This window comes from Balaenoptera physalus (assembly GCF_965194825.1).
Source record: "Balaenoptera physalus genome assembly, chromosome: 7".
Lineage (NCBI taxonomy): Eukaryota > Metazoa > Chordata > Mammalia > Artiodactyla > Balaenopteridae > Balaenoptera > Balaenoptera physalus.
Genome location: NC_138886.1, coordinates 15,318,571 through 15,344,564, shown reverse-complemented (window position 1 = coordinate 15,344,564; position 25,994 = coordinate 15,318,571). Strand labels below are relative to the sequence as shown.

Sequence of the window (25,994 nt, the reverse complement as noted above, 5' to 3'; positions counted from 1 at the left end):
CTCGGTGCTTTGTGTCCACCTAGAGGGGTGGGATAGGGAGGGTGGGAGGGAGACGCAAGATGGAGGAGGTATGGGGATATATGTATATGTATAGCTGATTCACTTTATTATAAAGCAGAAACTAACACACCATTGTAAAGCAATTATACTCCAATAAAGATGTTAAAAAAAAAAAAAGAGTGAAGGAAAGTACTATGGATAATTATGCCATGATTACAGCCAGGGCTGCCCCAGGAAATCAGTACATGTGGTCACCTTAATGACAATGCTCGGGATATTACGGGGCACTTGACAACCTCAGGCAGAGTGGTTGGCAGGGGGGCATTGTTAGCTCCCTGGGTCAGAAGCCAGGGATTTCATCTGCCCATTGACTCGCAGACTACCTTTGTGCAGTGCTGTTGTCTTAAGAGCCTGCCACCCGAAGCCACCCTCAAGCCGTACCTTGATTGCTCCAGTTGATATCTGGATCTCATGGAGCCTCCTCATGGTGCCATCACGGTCGACAAAGTAGGACGATGCCAGCTGGTGCAGAGCTTCAACACTTTGAGTGGCATTCCCTGACTTCCTGTCCAGGCGACTTTTGTCCATGTACATGGTCAAGGCCTCCTCCCCTGCACGGAAAAGGAAAGAAGCTCAGGCAGCCCGTTGAGCTTTGGGATGGGTAGAAAGCCTTCATAGCTTGGATGCCGAAAATAGCTTCAGACCTCTCATTAATTTTGCCCAAATTTCCTTCTGCCTCTGAAAATCAAGAGCACAATGAAAGCAAGACAGTCCAGAGGTGTCTGTAAGCACCAAGCTCCATCAGGACGAAGATCATGAAAAGACTCTTAGTCATCAAGTCCAGCTCTTACTAATCCACTTCATAGTTCTCACCAGCATCATCTCGTAACACAACTCACTTCCTCTCTTCAAGGCTCAGCCTTTTCTGTAAAATGATGGACTTGCCATAGATGGTCCCTTCCCATTCCTTTCATCTCCTCCTCTGTTTCCTCATCATCATCCAATTCCACCTATTCCTCCTCTCATTTCTCCCCTCTCTTCTTCCCTCGTTCCTTCCTCCTTTCCTTTCTCTCTTTCTCCTTCTGCTACCCCCTTCCCAGACAGATGGATGTACGGATGAATGGATAGATAAATAGAGATATAGATAGAGAGAGAGGGAGAGAGAGAGAGAGATACGACATAGTTTAAACACAGATACAGACAGATAGATAGGAAAAAGTAAACTGTCAGCCCTGTGAAGTCAGACACTGTCTATATAAGCCACTGCTGTATCCCTTGTACAAAGCCCAATGCTTGGCATATAGTAGATAGTAAATAGTTAATCCATCAATTTTTTTCATTCATTCAATAAACATTTCTTAAGTTACATCTTGGGGAGAGAGGAGATGACATGAAAGTTAGGCATAGGGTGGAAGAGACAGACAGAGAGAGAGAGAGAAATAGAAAACCTTATATAATTTACCATGAAGTTTTCCTTAGAAATACATGCATAGATTACTAACAGTACTAACTAATGGTGCATTTTATTTTGGATAACAAGATGTTTCACCAGAACTTCATAAAGGAGGCTCCAGATATGCCACCTAAATAGATCTGATCATTGTACCTCTGGTTTCACTCTCAACTAACTGTGAACTTGGGAACATTTCTTAACCTCTCTGATTCTCAGTTTATTCGTGAACAAAATTAGGAGAAGAATAGCACCTACTGCATAGAATAATTAAGAAGAATAAATTAATTAACACACGTAAAGTCCTTATATCAGCGTCTGTTTGTTGGAGCAATCAAAAGTCATCTGGAGTAGTAGTAGAAAGCAGTCTCTAGAACTAGACTGCCTGGACTTGAACTAGCTATGGGAACAAGTTACCTGCACTCTTTATACCAGGGCTCCCCAATCCCGGTCTGCGGTCTGCGGCCTGTTAGGAACCAGGCCGCACAGCGGGAGGCAAGTGGCCTCGAGCTCCCCGTCGCTCCCCGTCGCTCCCGTCGTTCCCCATCGCTCGCGTTACCGCCTGGACCATCCCCCTGCCCCCATCCGTGGAAAAAGTGTCTTCAATGAAACCAGTCCCTGGTGCCAAAAAGGCTGGGAATGCTGCTCTACACTGCAGTTTCTTCATGTGTGAAATTGGGAGTACTAACTGTACTTACCTCCTAGGGTTGTCATAGAATTGAATCCGTTAATGACATAAAGCACCTGAGCCCTGCCTGGCACATAGTAAGCCCTGCGGAAGGGTTAACCACCATTATTCGATTACCACATAATATCAATCATATGAGACTTATCCTTACTTCTAGTCAACCCAGTACAACAGGATATTCAGAGAACAAACATTACCGATAGTTTCTGAGGACAAAAGCCTGATATCTAAGATAACTGAAATTTCTTTAGAATGCTGATGATTTTTGAGTTGAATGGAAAAAACAATTTACTTTCGAAAGAACAGTGGTTATCCCAGGACGTGGGCAAAGTCCTGATCCCTAGGCTAATTCCTCTGCCTCGGACCCCTCCATGACTGCTTCTAGAAAGTGGTTTCATTGTCATTCAGAGTTCTCCACGTACAGCCTCCAGCCTGTCTTTTCAGCCCTGTCTCCCTCCCTGTGTTCCAGCCAAACCATTCCTTCTGCCTCCATGGTTTATTCTTGCCAATTCCTCTCAGGCTTTCCTCAGACTCTTTTTTATTCTGCTTGGAATACCATTCTGTCCTTCCCCTAAATGGTTGACTATTGAAACCCTATCCAGCATTCTGGGACCAATTCAAACATCACCTCCTCTTACTGCCCTGTGTCCTTGACCTGGCATCTCCTATACACTCTGCAGAGCCTGCTCGGCTGGCCATCACCTTACTGGCGAGGTTTCCCCAGCTACACCCTACCCCCGAGAGAGCTGTCATCACCTCCCTCTATCACACTCTAGTGTGTCCATTACGTTTAGCTCAGCATGCATGCACTGGGTATTCTGTGTGTTCTGAGCACTTTGGCAGGCACTGGGTGACAAATGAATAAGACAGTGTCCCCATTCTTAGAGTCACCCAGTGACTACATGCATGCTGTCCAGTACAGGAACCACTGGCCAAGTGTGGCTACTGAGCATGTGCAATGCAGCTGGTCCAAACTGAGATGCACTGTACCTGTAAGTTACACAGCAGAGTTCCAAGATCCGGAAAATGTAAAAGAACAAAGTAAAATATCTCATTAATTAATAAATGCTGGAGAGGGTTTGGAGAAAATGGAACCCTCCTACATTGTTGCTGGCAATGTAAACTGATGTATCCACTATGGACAACAGAATGGTGGGTCCTTAAAAAACTAAAAATAGAGTTGCCATATGATCCAGCAATCCCACTCCTGGGCATATATCCAGAGAAATCTCTAATTCGAAAAGATCCATACACCCCAATATTCATAGCAGCACTATTCACAACAGCCAAGACATGGAAACAACTCAAACACCCATCAACAGATGTTTGGTTTAAGAAGATGTGGTATAGGATCTTCTTAAACCAAACATAAAACCAAGCCATAAAAAAGAATGAAATAGTGCCATTTGCAGCAACATTGATGGACCTAGAGATTATCATACTAAGTGAAGTAAGTCAGACAGAGAAAGACAAATATTATATGATATCATTTATATATGGATTCTAAAAAATAATACAAATGAATCTATATACAAAACAGACTCACAGATAGAAAACAAACTGATGGTTACCAAAGGGAAGACGGGGGAGGGATAAATTAGGAGTATGGGATTAACAGATACAAATTACTGTACGTAAAATAGATAAGCAATAAGGATTTACTGTATAACACAGGGAACAATATTCAATATCTTTTAATAACCTATTGAATATAATGGAAAAGAATCTGAAAAAAATGTATATATAACTGAATCACTTTGCTGTACAAAACTAACAGAATATTGTAAATCAACTATACTTTAATTAAAAATAAAAACAGAACTGTAATGGAAAAAAGAAACTAAAATATCATTAATAGCTTATTCGCTACATGTTGAAATGATAATATTTTGGATATATTATGTTAGATAAAATATATTGTTAAATTGATTCTCCTCTTTTTCTTTTCACTCTTAAAAATGTGGTTGAAGAAAATTTTAAATGGCATATGTGACTCACATTTGTGGCTCACATTATATTTCTATTGGACAACACTGGTCTAGGGAGACAGAGACATAAAGGGATCATTTCCATACACACACCAGATGAACAGTGAAGTAGAGGGATGCATGGAGTGGCATGCAGCCTGGAAGAGGGTGCCTGCATCCCTGTGGATAATGTGGGACCCAAGATACTGATGATCTGGTCTCTCCAGCTGCATCCCGTGCCGCTCTCTAGCTGTGCTCTATCCTGCACAAATGTGCCCTATTTTCTTTCATGGTTGGGACTCTGCTTTTCTGTTTTTCTCCTGGCTAACTTCTACTCATCCCTCAGGTGTCACTTAAGACACCTCCTCTGGGTAGCCTTCCCTGAATCCCCCACTGTTTACTTAAACTAAAGTAAGAACTCTAACCACCTGCTCCCATGATCTCTTTTATTTCTCCAATATGTTACCTGTCACATTTCCTGGTGATTTCTTGTTTAATAGCCTCTCTCTTTTACTACAGGAGAAGCACTGTGAAGTCAGTGAGTATGTAGGAGTCTTTCGTCATTTCACTGTCTTTGCCTAGCACAATATGGGCATATATTATGTGCTTAACAAATGATCAGGGTATGTGTGGGTAAATGGATAAATGTGGAAGTGGTCCAACTCTACGGTGTTTGTTGATTGACTGAAATCTTCCAGTAAGAAGATTCATCATTTTCAAAATTAATCTCTGGGTTCCACATGCCTAGACTCAAGTTGAGTTCAGAATAAAAAACTCATATTTGCACCTTCCCATGAAGTCTTCGCCAGTTATGCAGGAGGACACGATTGTCCATCCTTTGGACTCTGCAGCAACCTGAATAGATTTGGCTTAAAAACGACTTTATATACAATTAGACATTGAGTTCCAGGTGTGGTGAGTGGTGGCCTGGGGCAGGAAGGACTCTGATTCTTCTTTATAACGTTCCCAATGCTTTTCCCAGGTCAGACAAAAAGCAAATGTTCAGTTATCATTTGATGGATAGATGGATGGATGGGGAGATAGATGATTAAATGAATAGGTGAATAGATAGGTGGGTGGAGAGGTAAATGATTAAATAAGTGAATATATGCTAGAAGTTAGAGCCAGGAAGCAGAGGATATAAATATTACAAGTGTCAGCTCAGGCTTGCCAAGGGGCCTGTGAAAGAGAAGGTGAAACAGCCCAGTTCCCTCCGGACTGAGAACTGGCAGAAGCAAACCTTAGATCAAGAGGGGTTAATGGGCTTCTTGCTGCATTATTAAGACTTAATTTCTTGTTTATTAAGAGAACATTCTGTTTAGAGTCGCTTTCCCATTTGGGCATTCCTGCAAATTGCCTCTTCACCCCTTTCCTCAATCTTTCTGTCTCTGGGGGCTTTGTCTCACTCTCTGTAGCACTTCTTTCGGAGGGGAACAAAGTGGGACACATAGGAAATGGGGGATGCGGGGGCGAGTCAATCATCTTATCTTTTGAGTCACCTGGGGACACTGTTCCCAGAAGAAGGAAGGGGATGTCTGGATTTCAGGCCTCTGGGGCATCCCTCATCCTTTCCTTCTGAGCCCCTGTGGCTTTATTCTTAGCCTTCCTCTTAGCCAAGGGGAGCTCTCCCAAAATACAGGGTGGGGAATGAGTATACACACAAACATACATTTACACAAGTACAAAAACGTGAGTGTTCACACATCAACAGACATTCATGCAATATACATACATTCACATACATGTGCAAACTTACATATACGCATATGTGTACACTGTACCCATATACATGGGTGTAAGATGTATGCGTGTGTGCATTGCATATGTATGTATGTCTGCATATAGATTAACTTTCACGCAAGCATAGGCAGGCGTCTGTGCACATCCATCTGTGCAGGGAGACATGCGTTCCCATGCATGTGTGCAAGCTTAGTTGTATATATCACACAGACACCCACCTCCAAGGTGTCTCCTTTAATCCAAAATATGATCTTCAGAGGGACTAAGGGAAATTGCTATCCCTGTATTTATGCGTGCCATTCCAGACCCCAATTTTTTCCCTTTACCACCATCCATAAAAAAATCACTCATACCAATTATTTTGAGTTTAACAGATTTCACCCCAAGAGTGAGGATCCCATGGAAATGTCTTAGATGTCAGCCCTCCTGCCAGCTCCACTTCCTCCTTCTCACTCCGCTTCCTTCCTCTTCCCTAAACGCATTTACTTGTCCTCTATGTGACAGTTTAAGAATCATCTTTTGTTGTTTGAGCACGCCCTCAGGAACTCACCTGACACCTCAAACAGCTTATCAAAGCATTTCCTCTAAGTGAATATGGTGTTCTCCTTAGGAAAAAATACAGTGAATACAATTCTCTGCACCTCCTTATATTTAGATGGAAGAACTGATAGCCAGACAGGAAAGTGAATTTCTCAATGTCTTCCATTCATCTAGTGAGTGGTAGGAATGGGTTTTAATCCCAAGTCCCCCAATTTTTTAGTCTCACTAAATGATAACAATAACAATAGTTATAATAAAAACAACAATAATAATAATAGCTAGAACAACAATAGCAATGATTTGTTAGGTGCCAAACACTGCACTAAGCACTTTCAATGCATCATTTTATTTAATCTTCACAATATGCATGAAGTATTAGTATTATCTCTATTCATAAAAGAGGAAACCAAGGCTGAAAGTATTGAGTAACCTGCCAAGGTGACCCAAAACTGGTGAGAAACAGGCAATCCAGAGCCTGCCTTTGCATGCCCTACAACCTTCCGCCTCCATTCTCTCCCATTGCATGGGAAGGCTCTTAAGAAATACTTTTCCACAAATGAGTGAATGAAGTGATGATGTAAGAAGGACCTCACACAGTTGCTGGGTTGCTGCTACACTGTGTCCATCAACAGTAAATCCCCCACCATCACCCATGTTGAGGATTCAGGGAACATTTAGGGCTTGCTGTCCAATACCGGAACTCAGTCCAAAGCTTTGCATATTTTAAAATATTGTGCTATAAAAACAGGAGAGGACCAAGGCTCTGTGAATAATTCACCACCTCGCCTCAGAGAAATTAAAAATATATTTCACTGTAAAAGAAAAGTCTGTTATTTGGGACTTCCGGGGACTTGGACAGAACACAGTTCCTAATGGAAGCACTGCATTGATCTCAATAATTGTTTTTTTCAAGTGAAATGGGAGATGGGGGAAATTTAAAGAAAAGGGTACAGGTTAATGCCACACTCAGTGTAGAAGTGATTTTATTTTCACTTTACAATAGAGTAGAATTTATACTACATGATTTAACACTCAAATGTTAAAGAATACATGCTGGCTGGTTGGTTGTTGGATTGGGTGGGTTGGCAGGTGAGTGAGTTGGTTAAAGAGATGACAGATGTTGGGTCAAAAAAATAATGCAGGCTTTGTGGACAGAAAACCCTAAGTTAAAAACTTATTTTTGTCACTTATTAGCTATACCTCTTGTAAGTCTCAGCTTCCTTATCTATAAAATGGAGATAATATAACTTAACTTGCCATTTTTTTTTTTACTATTTGAAATGCATCCTCTTTATTTATTTATTTATTTATTTATTTTTGGCTGTGTTGGGTCTTCATTTCTGTGTGAGGGCTTTCTCTAGTTGTGGCGAGCGGGGGCCACTCTTCATCGCAGTGCGCGGGCCTATCACTGTCGTGGCCTCTCTCGTTGCGGAGCACAGTAACTTGCCATTTTTGAGGACTAAAGACTATGTACAATGCCTGCTATGAGCAAATACTGAAGAAAGTGTAACAGCAGTAGCTAAGCAGTGGATACGAATGAATGAATGAATTTGCCCAACCAATTTCTCCATCCAAATTCTCCACATCATTGGTCTTCCTTGAAATGCATACCTAGAAAGCTCCACCACCCTCCTCTACCCAGCCAACTCCTACTGAGCTAAACTGCCACTTCTTCCAGGAAGTTTATGCTGACTGCTCCAGCTTGTAGCACTCACCCTCCTCTAAAAAAGATCACTTGTTATAAGCATGCCTCAGTCTACCCACCTGCCTTTGTCAGTACAACAATCTTGTTCAGCTGACATGGGCCTTATCTAAATGCATAACTTTGCAGCTCTCTGAGCAGGTGGCATGGTGCTCCACCACCAAACGGGCTTTCTCAAAATTCAGTGGACTTAGTCATTGTGGCAGAAAACTGATGGCCAAAGGATTGTAGCTCATTATATAAAATGATGCATGCGGGCAAGGTCCATAGCATCTAAGTGCACTAGTCTCTACCATTTCCCATTTTCTTTGCATTTCTTTCCTTCCTTTTATCCTCGCCTCTTATCTTCACTCCCTTAAAGATGAACTGGACATGATGGGGAGGGATGGGTAAAGCTGAGCAGGGTGGAGCAATTAGTCTGCTTTCCTACTAATCTACTCCAAACCCATATAAGATACAAATGATATCCCATTTGTAAAAAGATAACCTCAAGTTATCAATCCCTAAAGCAGACTTCAATAAACAAAGGCACTTCTCTAAACGTCATCTGAAGTTATTTCCCCAGATTAGACTGCATTCCAAAGGAACTAATATAATAATACGATTAAACATTCCCAACGAATTGAGCTAATTCCAAGGTGAAGCCATATTTCCACAAAAGTTAGTAAACTCTCAAGTTAGACTGTCCCAGAGAACGGAATCAACCAAGACAATGTGGCTTATCTGGCAACATATACTTTTGAGTGACATACGATGGCGGAGACGTTAAGATGGCTTTAATCCTAGGCCATCCCACCGTCCTCTCCATCTCGGACTCAAAGTCATGACAGGGCTATGGCCCAGTGGCTGTTGACCTACCTCCCAAGGTAGCGGAGATGAGGAGGTGGGTGCCGTACTTTTTGATGATGGTATCGATGAACTGCTGAGTGGTGGGTCTCCTGCCAAGCAGGCGGATGCTCCTTTGAAACTCCGGCATGAGGGGCACTGGATGACGGGCCAGGTCTCTCCTCTCAATGGCTGTGTTCCTCACCTTCCAACGGGCAAACTCCCTGGGCAGGAGAGATGAGTGAGACTTTCCACTTACCACCTCTACCCCAAGCCAAAGTCCACCCAACCATCCCATCCAGGCATCTATCCTTAGGTGAGACAGTGCCCAAAACTATTTTTCATATTTGTGAACTGATACTTAGATCTGGAGCCCTCAGTTTAGATCTAAGTTTTGAGTACTGTTCTCATCACTGGGATACTGCAGTGAACCAGACAGATGCAGTCATGTTCTCATGATGCTTACACATCATCAGAGATACAAAAATCATTGTCATCTAGTTGCTTATTCATCCCCCTCACTAGACTGTGAATGAAACCAGAGAGATGGGATCTTCTTAGGTACACGGTACATGTTACATGGTGGGAGACACAAGTATGCTAGCTGGATGAATAAATAAGCAAAAGAATAAAAGGAAGGAAGGCTGTGTACCAATGGACAAGACGTAAGGCACAACGCAACTTGAAACCTGTTCTAAGACAATTCCACAACCCAATAATTAGTCCAGAACTCAGCTTCACTCCAAATTTTCACATGCATTCACTGAGCAAATACTGTTTGGAAGAAATTAAGCTTTGTTCTGATCATGTAAGGGAATTTACACTCTTCCCTTCACTAATGACAGAGAAAATCAAGACAGAAGAACATTGAACTTGGGAGTCTAAACTCAGGGTCTCGCTCTGCCTCTTGTAAACTACGTGGTGTGATCTTGGGCAGAGGATGTCACTTCTCTGGATCTACATTTCCTTATTTATAAAATCCAATTAATATTATCTATTTCCTATTGCTGGTGCCCGGATTACATGAAACATAGGGTGTGAAAACACCATTGGAAAATGCCAGGCACTAATCCAATGTGAGAGTTTTATAACTTTTATTTCCTCACACATTCACAGATATATAAATCATTAAAGGTTCATGTGTAATGAATGAGGAGAATGCAAACCAAATACAAGTAGACATTTAAAGGGCCTTGGTTCAGGTTGTTTTTGCTTTAATAATGACCTCTGCTCCTACCAAAGATGGAGCTCCCCCTGAAACAACCAGCTCTCCAACCTGTCTGAGTTACAAGCTCCAGGTCCCTTGAGAAAAACAGACTAGCCAAGAGGACTGTAAGGTCAGCCCAGATAAATGATGGGAATGAGAGTTTAATGAAAAGGTCTCTCACTCCTGCCACAGATGAGAGAGATGAATAAAGGAAGGGGCACAGAGCAAGAAGAAGCAGAACAGGGTGGGAATCAGGCTGGAATATGTCTCGGTAATTCAGTGGTGGAGTCTGACCCCTGATGCAGAGAAAACTGTGTCTGAAGAAAAAGCTTTCAAATTGGAATGCATTTCCAAGCCTCAGAGCTTATAGTCTGTGGCTGCTTAAGAAATCTCTGTCCATAGTTCATAACATAGTTTGAATTCTAAATAAAATCTCAGTACTCTGCACATCTTAGATATGTATTAAGTCAATCAACTGCACTCAGTGAACCTTGCAGGGCACCTACTAAATGCAGAATATCATGTGTACAGGAGGGGAGTGGACACATCCCAGTCTCAGAAGCTCATAGTCTGGCAGGAAAGGCAAGACATGTCCAGCTTATTGTAAACCAAAGACGACAGGATGCAGAAGAAGGAACACAGACTTCTGAGGTCTCCAGGGGAAGCTTCAGCGAGGTCATATCTTAACTATAGTTTTGAAGTTCACATGTGATTTAAAGAAACAGAAATGTTGTTTAACATTTAAACAAAACCCAACAATCCACATGGATGAAAGGGCAGGAGCAGAGTGAGTGAGAGGGGGATACATGACACATTATGGGAAGAGCTGAACAGGAGGGAAAGTGTGTGAAAGGGGACAAAATGGAGCAAGTGGGGTGACCAGACATGAGGAGACAGTGGGGAATGCGAGAGCCAGCTGAGGGGAATCTTATAGGTGAGGTAGCTGGTGACACAACTCCCCAAGATTACTGCTCCCTGAGGTTCACACCCTGTGTAATCTCCTCCCCTTTAGTACGGGCTGGACAGGACCCAGTGATTTGCTTCTAATGGACAGAATTTGGAGGTGATAGCATGTTAGTTTTGTGATTAGGTTACAAAATAGTTTTGTGATTAGTTTACTTCTTACTCAGCCATAAAAAAGAATGAAATAATGCCACTTGCAGCAACATGGATGGACCTAGAGATTATCATATTAAGCGAAGTAAGTCAGAAAGAAAAAGACAAATACCAGATGATATCACTTATATATGGAATCTAAAATATGGCACAAAAGAATATATCTACGAAACAGAAACAGACTCACAGACATAGAGAACAGGCTTGTGGTTGCCAAGAAGGGGGTGTGGGGGAGGGAGGGACTGGGAGTTTGGGATGAGCAGATGCAAACTAGTATGTATAGGATGGATAAACAGCAAGGTCCTATTGTAGAGCACAGGGAACTATTGATATATTCAATATCCTGTGATAAACCATAATGGAAAAGAATATCTATATCTATAACTGAGTCACTTTGCTGTACAGCAGAAATTAACACAACATTGTAAATCAACTATACTTCAATAAAATTTAAAAAAAACAACAACCCATAACCCCAAAATATGGCAACTTCCATTTTGCCCCTCCCCTCCGTCTCTCTCTCTGTCTCTCTTTGTCTTTGTCTTGCTCTTGCTGCCATGTTGAGAGATGCACTGTTGAGAGATCTATACCGGGAGGAGCTGAGGGAAGCCTCTGGCCAATAGCTTCTGAGGAACTGAGACCACACAAGGGACTGAGTTCTAACAGTAACCATGTGCATGAGCTGGGAAGCAGACCCTTCCCAGTGGAACCTTCAAATGACAATAGCATGGCAAGAGCAAGGGCACCCCACTGAGCCACAGCCAGATTCCCTACCCACAGAAATTTTGAGATAATACATAGTGTTATATTAAGCTACTAACTTGTGGGGTAATTTGTTACTCAGCATTAGATGACCAATAAAAGGCAATGAGAATCATTAGATACTTCTGAGGAAAGAGTGTTTCCTCATCAGGTTATCCCTGAAATTTACAAAGCTATGTACGTGTAGTTATGAAAAAAAAAATGTATATATGCATAGAAACATACACATATTTCAGCATAATAGACATATAGTTCTATACTATTATGTTATAAATTATAGTTATGTTATATACAGGGATATATATAGAGAGATAGATATATACATATAGAAATATATAACATTTATTTATAGCTTACAACCTTGGGTTACTGTTTTTTTCATGTGAATATGTCTACATTCCTCAAAACTGACATGCATTACACTCAGAGAGGTTAAGTAACATGTCAAAAGTCACACAGCTCATTAGTGGTAGAACTGGGAGTAGAGAACTTGTATCCTGACTCTTAAATCACATTTTTAATGGAGATATTGAAAAGTAGACTATAAAAACCATAGTAAAACCAGTACTGACACAAAGGAACAATACCACCTCCACCATCAAATTATAAGCCCATGACTTAATTCCTTTTTCTTTCTTTCTTTTTTTTGTTTTTTTAAACAGCCTCCACATTCTTTCTGATGTTCACTAGCTATACACCCAGGGCCTGCCATCTGTGTTGCTTCCTTGAAAAAACTAAGGAGGAAGCCAGTGCTGGGTTCCCGGTTCCTGCCTCACAGGATGGATGCAAGGCCTAAGTAAGGGGATGCATGTGACCCACTGAGCACAGTGCTGGGCACTTGGGAAAAGCTCAGTAACTGAGGGATGTTATTATGAAGTGCTGACTCTGCCAGGCACTGCCTGTTCAGCACCACAGACAGCTCCCGATCCTAAGGAATTTCCATCTTACCGAATGGTGTGCTATTTGTAACAGTCATCTTAGTCACAGAGGAATCAGACAGGAGGATCCCTGACCTAGTCTGGAGGAGCAGCTGGGGTGGGAGCGGGGATGTCAAAAAATTCTTCTGTACAAGTTGAATCTTGACGAGAGCATAGCGTTTGGCCAGACAAAGATAGGGGAAGGATATTTCAGGAAGAATGAGCTCCACGTGCAAACATGGAGAAAAATAAGAAAGAATAAGACAGTTGGAGAGAAAGGGATGTGTGTGTGTGTGCAGTATTCATGTGTATTGAGTGCATGTGATATATAAATGATAAGAGGTAAAGATAGAGAGGTTGTCAGGGACCACACGATGAAGGGTCTTGTGTGTTGAACTGTGTTATTAGATTTCTATCTATAAACTCTGTTCTTAATGGCCAACAGTCCAGACTAAAAATGTTCTAAAAATGAGTCTATGTGACTCTGTGACGATCATGAGAATGTTGGAGCTAATACTGTAATAGCCACAAGATTCTACAATTTTATTCTCTTCAGTAAAAAGTCTTCACAGCACCTAGATCTATTCAGAAGTAGATTTAAACAACATTAGAACTAAAACAGTTCATTTATGCTTTCAAAATTTGAATGCTTATTATTTTTCCAGATCTGAGTATACAGCAATAAACAAACTAGATAAAAGTCTTGCTATCAAGGAGCTTACATTCTCGTGAGAGTGGACAGATAATAAAAGGACAAATGTGTAACATGTCAGAAGGAGAGAAGTGCTATGAAGATAAATAAAGCAGAGGAAGGAGGTAGGGATGCCCTTGGGTGGGGTGAGGGCGTAGTTCTATATAGGTGGTCAGAAAACGCCTTCCTAATTTGATGACATTTAAGGAGACTTGAAGGAGATAAGGAAGAGACCATGCAGCCACCTGGTGGAAGAGTAATCTAGGAAGAAGGAACAGCAGGTGCAAATGTCCTGAGGTAAGAATATGTTTGCCAGGTTTGGGGAAGATCAAGGAGGCAGGATGAGATAAGTAGATGAGTAGAAGAGATGTTATGAAAGGAAGGGCAAAAAGAAAAAAAAGTAACATCAAAACATGGGATGGAGTTGGCACCAATCTCAAAAGGCCATTCTAGATTTGGTAAAGACTTTTTATTTTTAAATTCTAAGTAATATGGAAAGTCAAAAGAAGGTTTTGAGTAAAGACACCATCTGATTTATGTTCTAAAAGAGGAGTAGGCAATCTTTTTCTGTAAAGGGCCAGATAATATTTTAAGCTTTGCAGCCATAAGGTACCTGTTACAGCGACTCAACTCTGTCCTTGTAGTGTGAGTAGCCACAGACAATAAATGAATGAGTGTGGCTGTGTTCCAATAAAACTTTGTTTATAAAAGCAGGTTTCAGGCCTGATTTGGCCCATGGTGAGTATGACTCCTGTTCTAAAAGCATCACTATGACTTCTTTCATAGAAGTCATCCAATCCAACCCACTCTGTTCATAGATGGCAAAACTGAATTTCAGAGACATTAACTTATTTTCCCAAGATCGCACAGCAAGATGATTGGCAGGGCTGAAATCAGAGCCTAGGGCTTTTGACTCCAAGTGCAGTGCCCTTTCCAGTGCAACATGCCACCTTAAAAAAATAGTAAAAGAAAATAAAAGAGAGAAAAAGCCTGCTTTTCATGTTGTCTCACTGCTCTGCTGACCCAGGAACAATTTTATGTAAGTAAGTTCTCAGTGAATTGAGCACAACATAAAATATATCTTTCCTTCTGAGCCCACAGAACAAGCAAATTCCCCTTGGAGGAGAAGGCAGAACTCACAATGGCATAGGATATGTTTATGCCCAATTAAGCATCCCAGCAGGGCGGGCAAACCAATTAGACTGAGATTAAAAAAGGATCCTGGATGGAAGGCATGGGGTGGCTGCAGCAAGGCCCATCCCACTAGGGGAGCAGAGGGTGAGAGGGTGGGTGAAGACAGAGGCAGAGGATGGATGGAGACTGGATCCAGGGTCACAGGATTTAGGATGAGGGTACAGAGAAAACCACAAGCCCAAGGCTCTCATTTCAGAGCATTGCTTTTATAGTAATACTCTCTTGTCCCCTTTGCTAACCCTCTGTTTCCTAGACACACACACACACTCAATGACACATGGAGAATGAGGTTGCACTGAAGAAGAAAAGATTGTGAGACAGGTAGGAGAACTGGCTCTGTGCCCTTGTGAAGGTGTGTGTTTACTCTCCTGGGAAATAAGCTGATAGTATTAGATGATCTTCAGCTTTGTATCTCTCAGCCAGGGCCCCGGAGATAGAAATCTTGGGTTAAAACCTGACCCTGCCATCAATTAGCTGTGAAATCATGATGAGTTTGCTTATACTCCAAAAAAATGTAGATGTAATCTAGGGGAAGCATATCTACCTTAGAGGGTTTAGGTTTATATTAAATCATGGAGCACGGTATCTAGAACATAAAAACCCTGAATAAAGGTAGTGTTAAATTTATTATCAATATTACCATTGTTGTCATGGTCATAGGAGGGGATCCAATGGGAAGGTGGGGAATAGTGGATGATGGATGGTGGGTAGAAGACAAGAGGAAACAATCCTGCTCTTTTTAAAGCTATCAGTAGGTAGAACTTTTGTGGAGGGATTTGATTTCTGATTCCCGTGAAGTATGATAAAAGTACTGACTGCCTTTAAGAAATGGACTGACAGTTTATAAACTTCCTCCTATTCTATCTCCTCATATATGTGATGAAGACTAAAAACATGCATCTCCCAGATTGTTCTGAGAGTTAAATGAAATAATGGTTAGAAAACCTCTTTGTAAACTGCAACAGGGTATGGACAATTGTAAGTTGTTGTTGATATTTATTATTATTATTTAATATTATTATTATATCTATATTTAATATATTTAATAATATTATTATATCTATATATTAATAACATATATTATTTAATATTATGATGATGATGATATTTAATATTATTATTATTATTTGCATAGGGCACAGTTATAATGATATTATTATTCCTTAAAATGTTTGCTTTTGTTTCGTCATGTGTAAAACGGGGGATCACAATTTCTACTTCTCAGGGTTATGAGGAGAACATCTCCAGTAGTCTTGGGTCCTTAGTAAGTGCTGGATAAATGTGAGTTTCCTCCATTGTTTTCTAGATAATCAAAGTTACTAATTACCTCTAAGGAAGTGAAGGGTTGCTTTACTCTTCTTTATGAAACAAGTTTTGCAGCTTTTTTTTTTTTTTTTAATTAAATCTGATTGCATAGCAGAACCAACTGGGGGTGGTTTTCAAAAACACACCTATTGTATAGACTTCAAAAAATAGAACAATGGAAAAATAAAGGGAGGAAAACAAAATGAATTTGGAGTTAAAATTAGCATGCAAAGGCAATCCTGTAAAGTCCTGAACACTTGATAGAAGTGGACAACAAATGTCTCTGAGCTTCCTTGCAGCCAAAGGAAAAAGGGAATCACAGACCAAAGAGCCACACAGTCAAGAAGAAAACAGAGCAGCTGTTGTTCAAAGTTGTTGGAGATACAGAGTTCCTGGATGCTACGATAAGATACAAACATCTCTTATGGTTTCTCATAAAGAGATGGATGTAGTTGATGCCGGTGGGGAATGTCCTCACCGACAATGTTTGATTGGCTCAATGTAGCCTAATGCATATGATGAAGCACCGCTTGGTAATGCAACTCCATGAGAGACAAACATTACTGTTTAAACAGGAAGCACGATAGTGATCTGACTTAATCCAAGGATACATTTTAGAATATTTTATAGACATTGTATCCTCAATAAATGTTTGCCGAAAGCATAACTGATTAAGGTTACAGGATGTTTGCATTTGTTTATTCCTGGGTGGCTTATTCCGTTGGTTGCATTTATTTGGAAGTGAAATAAAAATAAGCCTCTGAATGTCTGGGGCTGGGGGCTGAGGAGGATCTGGGACCACTTCCATTATTGTTAGCAGAAAATTATCCCCATAGATGAACAAGGGAAATCATAGAGGAGGGGACTGAGGAGGTGAAGTCATTGAGCTGAGAGAGAGAGAGAGAGAGAGAGAGCATTTCTCTTGCCTGCTGTTCCCAGCCTCTCCCCACATGTTCCCCAGCCGGCTCAGGGAAAGGTGAACCCAAGGGCACATGTGAAGTGGAAATGATGCATCTTAACAAGTACGGTGTCCTCAACAAATCCCCTGCCTGTCTCCATGCCTCAGAACATAAGTGAGAAAGCAGCTGAGGAATCCCAGCATCCAAGTGGTTCTCCAGGGTAATTTAGCTCTAGAAGGGTAAGGAGAGGAAAAGCAGAAAACAGATAAACGAACAAACAACCAAAAAGAGCTGTCTCTGAAAATGTGATTATGAATAGTGCTGTTTTAATTACAAGTAAAGACACCGACTTAACTATAGAGAAAATAATCTTTGCTTACAATTTGTATATAAGTCTTTCTATTTTCCAAAGTGTGTTCATTTAAGTAATGGCCTTTTTTTTTTTCTACTAACCCTAGTAGCAGTTCTGAAGGCTCCTATGGGAATAAAGTTCAGAGAAATGGGGGCAACTAATCCAGGGTAAGCATCCTGGAACTGGGCTACATGCTTCTCGTTGAGTGGAAACTTGAAAGGGAAACATAGAAACACAACAAGCACACTTGAATGGCCCAGGTTTGATAGAAATGGACCATCTCCAGAAAAGCAAGTGGGATTCTTCGTGGAGCACTGTTACTGAGGACAGGGACCACCATGGGGGTTATGGGAATTCATCATGGGGAAAGCAGCTTAGAATGTTCTTGCTTTATTTTACTCGGAGCAGACAGAGTTTCCTTAGATACCCTCAGTCACCTGAGCTACCTCGCTGCCATACAGAATCCAAAACATCAGAATGAGGATGAAAGGGGTTTTGGAACAACCATCCAAGGACGTTGCTGTCTCCTCACAAATGAGGAAATTGAGACTCAGAGAGAGAAATGGACTTGCCCAAGGCCTCAGAACCTTTGATGGCAAGAGGGACTAAAATCTGGGTTCCTGATCTCAGGTTCAGTGTCCTCTATCCTGATCTGCTGTCCCATCCCATTATCTCAACACTGTGGGGTCTGTACTGCACTCGGTCCTTTACAAATCTCTGTCATCATATACATTATCCTCTCGATAACCTGGAAATGGGGGGCATTCCCATCCCCATCACAAGTGGGGGAAACTGAGGTCCAGGGCAGTGAAGACCACATGACAAATCCATGTCAGAGCTGGGACAGAAACTCAGCTTCCATGATTCTCTGCCTGGGCTCTTCCCTGCTTCTTCCTGCCCCCGCATCCTCTGCCCACTCTGGCGTCACCAGGCCAGTGGAGGGCAGGTGTTAACTGTCCCAACCTGCCTTGTCGGGAGCACCCGCGACGCTCTGCAGAAGAACGAGATACGGCGTATTGAGAAAAAGCAAATGGTCCACTGAGTACCTGAAAAAGCGGCACAAAGCAGGTCCTTTCCTGACATTGTGGCAGTGTGGGAGGAGCTCAGAGTTTACAGCCAGAAAGGCCTGGCTTTGAATCCCAGCATAAAGCCACTCATTAGCTGAGTGACCCTTTGCAGACTGCTCAGCCTCTCTGAGCTTTCTTTATCAGTACAATAGGAATCCTAGTACTTACCTTGCAGGGTTACTGGAAGGATTAAGCATAATGAATGCAATTAATCTGGCAGTAGTAGCTACTCAATAAATGTGAGTTATTTATCCTTTGGCAAGGCATTCTAAAAGGGGAGTTTGTCTCATAACACATAACTTTTAATGGATATTTTAAATGATCTTAATATGCCCATGGGCTCTAGGGATTACACAGACTGCATATAAATAAAATATTTAAAATTCTGTTTACTCGATTTGTCTCTCTGCTTATTTCCAAAACATCTATTGTGAAAGCATGAGTCATAACTAAATATAGATTAATAAAAGTTTGGAGCAGCAATTATTTTCCAATTATCATAAATCCCATTAAACACTGCAGTTAGATGAATTTTCTTTTTCAGATCACAAAATTTGAGAGCTCCAAGGGACCACAGAGAACATCTTGGTATTGCCTTCGATCTTTAGATGGAAATATGGAAACTCTGAGAGGGGAGATCATTTTCCCAGGGACACACAGCTATCAGTAGCTGGTTTTAAAATCCAAGTCTTGCACATGCAGACCTCTGCTCATTTCCCTCTGCCATAGCACATCTTTCTAGGAGAAAAACGAGCAAACTTCTTCCCCAGAAAGCAGTATTGCATTTAATTGCCAATTTTTTTCTCGTTAAAATATTTTAGGATTAGCAAGTATGCTGCCATCTGAGAGCCTCCCCAAAATCCGCATTCCCAGCTAGGTCCTTCTTTTGTTTCCCTATAGAGAAAGCTTTCCTGTCCCTGCTTTAAAGTCATTAAGAAATACCTTTTTCTTCAATCCAATCAACACACATTCACTGAATTTCTGGTCTTATACTAGGAATTGGGGGTCTAAAGCCATCCTTTACTTAAATGTATCAAAGTTCTTAAGAATGATTTAACTCAGGGGTCGACGAACTATGGCCCACAGACCAATTTTGTCCCTCTGACTGTTGTGGAAATAAATTTTTATTGGAACACAGTCTCACTCATTTGTTTACGTATTATCTATGGCTGCTTCTGTGCTATAATCTCAGGGTTTAATAGTTGCAACAGAGACCATAGCGCCCATGAAGTATAAAATATGTACTATCTGGCCCTATACAGAAAAGGTTGGCTGATCCTGATTTAACCCATTTAGCTGGCCAGTCAAATAATGTATTTTAAGGAAATAATAAAAAATGCTAGATCAAAGATTTATAGATTGAGCTACTCAATAGAGATAGATAGATCATTAAATTCTGTGTGTTTTTAAAAATTCCTTTGCCCTAAAAATATTTTAAAAACATTGGGCAAAAGAAAATTAGAAAATGAGGATGTTTCCCACACAGCCTGCTTGAATCTCCTTTAAAGCCTAAATAACAAAGTCATTATTTACATACAAATTAGAAGGAACTGATTTTCTTAAAAATGCCCGGATCACACCTGAGTTAAGAAAATAAACACGCTTCAAGTGGAATTTATGATTTGATGATTAAACAAGCTAATTGACTTAATATACACAATGATGAAAAAAATACCTTCTGGGGGGGTCTAAGGCATTCTCAGAGGTATTTGATTGCCCAAGCACTGAACGAAGAAGGAAGATACCGCCAATTTTCCTGGTTGGTGGAATGTGGTGCGTTGTAACGCCATGAAAACCTGGCTCCAATGGCTAGAACTGCAATGACCAGGAAGAACTGACAGCAGGATAAAGTCCCACTCAATATAGCAAGCTTTTTCTGACTGTCAGAATGAATCAGGATAGAACAGGGAAGAAGGGAGCCCTTGTCTAAAGATATCAAAGCAGAGTCTGAGTAACTGATTGACAGAGATGCTTATAGAAGGGATTCAGAACCCGCACGGTCATCGCAGAGTGTTGCTGTTGCTGTCTTGACCCAGTCGGAGACCCTATGTGTTTCAGGAAAGAACATGAGGGGCTGTCTTCTGAGTGCCCAGGTGAACTGAAAATGTTTCCTTGCGATCACTGACAGCTATACTGGTCTCACACACACGCCAAGATGAACGAAAGTTATGGAAGAGATGACCTATTTAATTTTTTTTTTTTTTTTTTACCTCTGGGTTAGTTGGATGATACTCCAAAACACGCTGAGAGACGTCAGCCCTGTGCTCTATCCCATGGCTACCCCCAGACTCTGAATTTTAATTTTATTTTTTCTCCTAAATACGGTTCCTCTCCATCACATGATCCTTCAGTTTCTCTCTTTTGTGTGCCCATAAACGACTAGCAAGTGTTATTTTTCTTGGGCATAAAGGTATTTTAATGGCCATAGGCTACGAAAGTCACTGCCTATCAACCATTCTCCTGCAAGTTCGCTTTACTTTCCAGAAGAGCCTAGCTCCCTCTCTCTCCTACACAGATGCTTATCCACCTAAATCCATAGACTCAGCCACAAACAATATCTCTTTTCTAACACTGGACAGGCTTGATTTTTCAGTTCCATATGCCTAAGCATAAATATATATTGGGCACTGAATACGGACCAGGTGCTTTGCATTAAAGCACAAGCACCCTGGGAGGTGGTTATAATCATCCCAATTTTACAGATGAGGAAGCTCAGATTCAAAAACCCACCCAGGTTTAACTCTATCACACTATGTGCACACCAGATGTGACTTATGATTACTTGCAACCCAATATTCTGTCTAGCAAGCTAATTGCTTGTTATGACCTTATATGAACTATTCTTAAACTAGCTTGTATTTCTTACTTACCTCTTGCATTTTCAGTGAGGGACTGCCAACATTTTGGCCTCCTTAAAGGCTAACATTGGGTCTAGAAGAATAAGCACTGGCCTTCGAGCAAAGGCATCATAAATCTACCATCTACTCTACCATAATAAGCTGGGCTACCTTAGACAAGCCATGATTCCTCTTTGGATTTCACTTTTCCCATCTGTAAAATGGACAGTTGGGTTGGACAACTGGCCTTCAGACTTTTGTTTAGACATGAAACATTTGATTCACTAATTCATTCTTTCAAATAAGTTTTTGTTTGTTCGTTTTAAGAGGATTTACCATGATTCTGTCTCTATTTTAGGTGCTAGGGCTCCAGAAGTGAACAATACAAAGAACTTGCATTTTTCTGGGGAAAACACAAATAATAATATTCCAATAAATATTTTACAAAATAGGTAAATTTGATATAAGTAGAGCTTCTCCAGGAATGGGGATGATTGCAGAATCTTATCTCTCCCTTCACCACCACCCCCCTTCAGGCTAAGCTCAGAGCCCAATTTGAAAACTCAGACTCAGATTCTGTGCTTTGTGAAACGGGATCCATAAGTCACCTGCACCAGAATTTGGTGGGAACCCATGTTAAAATACAGAAACAACAGCTCACTCAAACTTAGCAAAGAGTCTCAGCCTCTGCCTTTCTAACAAGCTCCCAGGGGACCCCTCTACAGAGCAAAACTGAGAACCTCAGGACTGAAGGGCTCTGATGTTTCCCCTTCTCTGGACAATCTTCCCATCATTCCCTCCTAGTAAACTCTTTCCCTACCCACTAGGTCTCAGCTGCAGGTCACTTCTACAGGAAACTCTCCCCACCTCCCCAGCCGGCTCTGGTCCCCCAGACCGCTGAGCTCAGGTGGCAATCGTGGACACGTGTGATGATTTACTGTCATCCCCTCCTCTCGACAGTAACCTACGTGGGGCGGGGACTATAGTCTATATTCTACTGGAACTATAAAGTGCCCAAATACATAATTCTTAAATAAGTCAAGGCAGTACAAGTTTGTGAATCTATTTTCTCTCCTTTCCAGCATTAAGAAACTCATGTTTTTGAAGTACCCTCGGCAACCAGATTGTTTCACTGCCAATGCTTAGCCCCTGGAGTCTGGCACGTTACCTTAGGACTCTGTTTCCAAATTGCCCAAGTCTTCTGTGACTTCCTGTTTCTATTTATTACTGCACCCTGTTCCACGCGTAGGCAGAGGTGGCAATTTAAACCTCAGAAGTGAGGAAATTTGGAATTAATCTTCAACACCTTAGTGGTTTCATTTTTCCCTTTTCCAATCAGTAGCACATCTACTAAGTCCAGAGATCTGCAGGAAAGGACTCTTATGGGATTAAATAAAATGAGGTTCTTAGCCAAAACACATGGAGGTGCAAACGCCGCCCACCTGACTCCCCTGCTTCCACCTCGACAACTCTGTGATTCTTGCTCAAGATCACAGCCAGAATTCTCTTCTCAGAGTGTGGACTGGCTCATGATGCCGCCTCCACCTTGTTGGGAAGCCACCAATGAGCCCTCACTGTCTACAAAATAAATAGGACACTCTCTGAATTCCTATTCAAGAGTCCTCATGACCAGAGTTAAACCTGAAAGTCTCAGCTCCTTCTATTACCCTATCCTTACTCCAGTCAAACTGAACTGCTCTGTGGACCCATTCCTAACTAATATCATTTCCTTACATTTTTCTTTTCGTTTAAATTTTTTTCATTTTTTATTGAAATGTAGTTCATTTACAACGATTTAGGCGCACAACAAAGTGATTCAGTTATACATACATATGTATATATATACATACATATACATATATATATACACTCTTTTTCAGATTCTTTTCCATTATAGGTTATTAAAAGATATTGAGTATAGTTCCCTGTGCTATGCAGTAGATCCTTGTTGTCTATTTTACACATAGTAGCGTGTATCTGTTAATCCCACATTCCTAATTTATCCCTCCCCACCCCTTACATTTTTATGAACATTCCAGACACCAGACACCACCTAAACATAGCCCAGACCTCTTACTTCTGAGCGGAATGCCTTCCATGCCTACTTAATTCACCAGCTTCTTCTTGATTCCTAATCTCCCCCTGGCCCTGGCCAGTACACAGCTTTATTTTTTATTAAGCTCCACCAAGTATACAAACCTACTCTTACATCCAGGCTTTCCTACCTTCATGTACTATTTTCTGCTGGAAAAAATGATTCCCCTACTTTACCTGGTTTCTTCTTACTCACCAATAGAGAGCACTCTGCACTTCTCAATCAAAGTATATGTATTACCCTGTACTACAAGTACCTGTTTACTTCTTTCTGTCCCTGCTCCATGATGCATTCTGCCTGAGAATGGGAAGAAGCTAGCTTGTTCAGGCTATTCTTAGCACTTATCTTAAGACCTGGCATATGGTAGGTTCTGAAATAATTGAGGTGATTCCATGAATTCCCATCTATTCATTCACTCAACCAATATTTTTTGAGCACCTATATGTTCGAGGTAGTTTCTAAATGCAGGAGATAAAGCAGTGAAAAGAACAGGCAAACTATTAAGCTCACATTCTGGTAGGAGAGCCAATCAATAAATGAAGCAATGCATATGCAGTAAAATGCCAGACCACGGTACGTCTCATAGAAAAATGAAACAAGGTAAGAGGACAGAAAATGACACAGGTAAAGGGGGCTCACTTTTGTATGGGGGCACTGGAAACTCCTCTAATGAAGAGAAATAGGACCAGAGACCTAAATGAGGTAAAGAAGACTTAGATTTGTTTCAGGCAAAGCGAAAAGCAATGGCAAAATATGCAGTGCTGAGAGTGAACTTAAGAGTATTTGAAAAATGACAAGAAGGCCAGTTTGGAGAGGGAGGGACAGGTGGCAGGGCCTGCATAGAGTCAGTCCTAGTGGACCATGATGAGGGCTTTGGATTTTCCATTAGGAGTAATGAAAAGCCACTGGACACGTCTGAGAAGGGTGATAGGATTCGAGTTAAGTTTCAGAAAGATCACTCTGGCTGCTTTGTGGATGAGAGCTGAAGATGGAAAATGACACAGCTGGAAGCAGGGGTGCCACCAGGTGGCCACTGCACTGGTCCAATGGAAGCTGACAGTGGCCTGGATGAAGGTAGCAGTGGTCAAGATAGCAATAAAACTGGAGATGTATTTTGTAAGTAAAATCTATAGGATTTGCTGATATAGGGGTGTGAAGAAAAGAACCATGGATGCTTTGGGTTTGGAGTAGAAATAACGGGGTCGATAGTGATGTCATCAGACAAAAATGGAAACATTGGTAGAGGAGCACATTTGAAAAGAGAAACCAAGAATTCTGACTTTGATGGGACACATTTAAGAAGGCTATTAAACGGTTGGGTATATGAGTCTGAGTTCAGGGAGAGGTCTAGGCTGGGAATATAAATGTGAATCATCGGGAGAGATTCTATAAAGCCTCGAGAACAGATAAGAACAGATGAGATCATCAGAACATGGACACAGGAAAGGAGGTCCAAAGACTGAGACCCCAAGTGCTCTAATATCTAGAGATTGGAAAGAGAAGGATCCAGCAAAGGCACTGAGAAGGTGATCCAAGTGAATAAGGAGGAGCAATGGGAGAGAAGTTGAGTAAACACAGTGATTTAATTAACGTAAAATTGAATCTCTCCTATCATAGCTCATACGACCTGGAATCTGCTTCCCTCTCTAACTTCACCTTCTACCATTCTTCTCCCATTAACTGCACCGCTAACCTCTGTGGCCTTCCTCAGATAGGCCTGGATGCTTTGGCCCTCAGTGTCTCTGTAGCCTGCATGGGGCACATTTCCCTCAGATGTCCACAGTGCTGCCCTAGCCACCAGCTCAGAGAGGCAATCTCTGACCACCAAAGCTAAACTAGCCCCCATCCCATTACCTGATTTTCATTTATTTAGGACAAGTGTGTCACCATCTGCAATTATTTTATCCATTTGTTTACACTTTGTTATCTTCCTCTATATACTGTCCAGGCCCAGCCCTTTTCCCCACTACAACATAAACTCCAGGAGGACAAAGACATTGTCTTATTCATCGGATGGTTCACTGCATGAGCCTATTAACCCTGCCCAGCACTTATAAGGTGCTCAATAAACATTTGTTAAACCCAAAGAATTCACCTGTCCAAATGCCATCCATCAAGATCAAAATAAAATCCTACTTCCCTAACACCTCCATCTCAAAGCAGAATGTCAGAGACAGTAACATACAGCAGAAAGAGGACAGGCCTGGAAATCAAGTCAGAATGGGGTTCAAGTTCCAATTCTGCTTCTAATCAGCTGGGTGGCTTTTCACCCATCATGTAAATTCTCTGGGCTAATTTCCTGCACAGTGGGGATGATGAAGGCCCTTCTTCCCCAAGTCTCCTGTTGGAGATAACAGATGTAAAGGGTTGGCCATATAGAGGGCTCATAAATGGTGAGCATTATCTTATAATCATTGTCCTTCCCTCCCCTGCTTTCCCAGTGCAGGTACCTAAACCTCTCATGACCCTGGATTACAATTCTTTTGCATTTGGGGTTTGTCCCCATAAAACACCATGTGATATTATCAATACCAGCGCAACTCTGTCTGAATGCAGTGACTTGCCATTTTCTAGATTCCTTGTAAATGCTTGCGGAATAATTCACCCTCCCCTTCCTTAGGGGCATTGAAGCATTTTTAG

General features: G+C 41.4%; 1 protein-coding gene across 4 annotated transcripts in view; it reads right to left on the bottom strand.

Moving 5' to 3' along the window:
* The window catches only part of BRINP1 (BMP/retinoic acid inducible neural specific 1), a 505,846-nt gene that overhangs the window by 59,407 nt on the left and 420,445 nt on the right, over positions 1–25,994 (bottom strand). For all 4 annotated transcript variants that reach the window (XM_082470420.1, XM_082470421.1, XM_082470422.1 and 1 more), the window contains 2 exons: positions 8,946–9,136; positions 442–611 (listed from right to left, as the gene is read on the bottom strand). In XM_082470420.1, the coding sequence (XP_082326546.1) occupies positions 442–611; positions 8,946–9,136 (361 nt within the window). The remainder of the gene's footprint in view (positions 1–441; positions 612–8,945; positions 9,137–25,994) is intronic.